The 1,122-nt window shown below is 41.4% G+C and overlaps 1 protein-coding gene across 1 annotated transcript in view; it reads left to right on the plus strand.

Moving 5' to 3' along the window:
• Positions 1-778, plus strand: part of LOC106879935 (transient receptor potential cation channel subfamily M member 2) — an 89,908-nt gene extending 89,130 nt beyond the window's left edge. The window contains exon 32 of the mRNA XM_052969110.1: positions 641-778. Within this exon, the coding sequence (XP_052825070.1) occupies positions 641-745 (105 nt within the window). The 3' untranslated portion in view covers positions 746-778. The remainder of the gene's footprint in view (positions 1-640) is intronic.
• Positions 779-1,122: the final 344 nt, after the last annotated feature.

The raw sequence follows: 1,122 nt of genomic DNA on the forward strand, positions 1-1,122 counted from the left end.
CAGCTCCTGTCAAACCATCCGACCCATGCCAGCAGGGGAAACAGATGTTGAGTAGTGATGATGATGATGCGTTCTCTGATGAGATGGAATGGTAAAGCACCTGTTGCATAAATCGGTAATGTAGTTCCCTTGCAAGACATAGATTGACAGTCCTCTTCAATGGACGTGTTGTGCCACACAAGTCATTATTCATTAACATCTTATATGAAGTCTATTCAGTCCTGGTTTTTTTTTTGTGTTGAGTGAGCTTAATCACATCACTCAACATGAATGTTGATGACTGAACACTTTGAAACAGCCCCCACTCCCTCCTCCACCTCTTGTATCTTATCTATTTCCATCATTTCAGCTTCATATTGAAACCTTCTGTTGTACAGATTACATGCACACACACAAACACACTCTCACACACACACACACACACACACACACTCACACACATACACACACATCCATCCATCCATCCATTCATTCACACACACATCCATCCATACACACACATCTATTCATGCACACACACACACATCCATCAATTCACAAACACACACACATCCATCCATCCACACACACACACACACACACACAGTATATGTGCATTGTGTTTTACAATAGTATTCTTATTGTTGTTGTACTTTTGCAGGACGCCAGTGTGAAATGGAAAGAAGTGTCCCCTTATGTGAAGTTGGTCGGGAATGAAGCTGTTATTGTACAGGAAGCTGCCAGGATCCATGATGCTTACAACTGATGGGTGGGGGTGTATGATGGGGGGAATGGGATGAGATGGGGGTGGGGGTTAATTGAAGACAACCACAACAACAACACTTATAAATAAAATTATAACATTTATTTAGTCTTTGTTGTTAATTACACCACCCCCACTTGCCTCTTTAATTACGCCTCCCTCACCCCTCTTTCATTACATATCTCCCACCCCCTCTTCAATTAAACTTCCCCATATCCCACTTTAATTACACCTCCCTCTTTAATTACCCGTCCCCATCTCCCTCCTTAATTACACCCTCTCCCTTTATATCCTGTTTTTTTTTAAATTCTATCTAAATTTCTGAACCATAGAATTGTTGTCATGGTTACAGGTTTCCAACATCATACTCACTGTTTCCC

This window comes from Octopus bimaculoides, chromosome 7 (assembly GCF_001194135.2).
Source record: "Octopus bimaculoides isolate UCB-OBI-ISO-001 chromosome 7, ASM119413v2, whole genome shotgun sequence".
Taxonomy (NCBI): domain Eukaryota; kingdom Metazoa; phylum Mollusca; class Cephalopoda; order Octopoda; family Octopodidae; genus Octopus; species Octopus bimaculoides.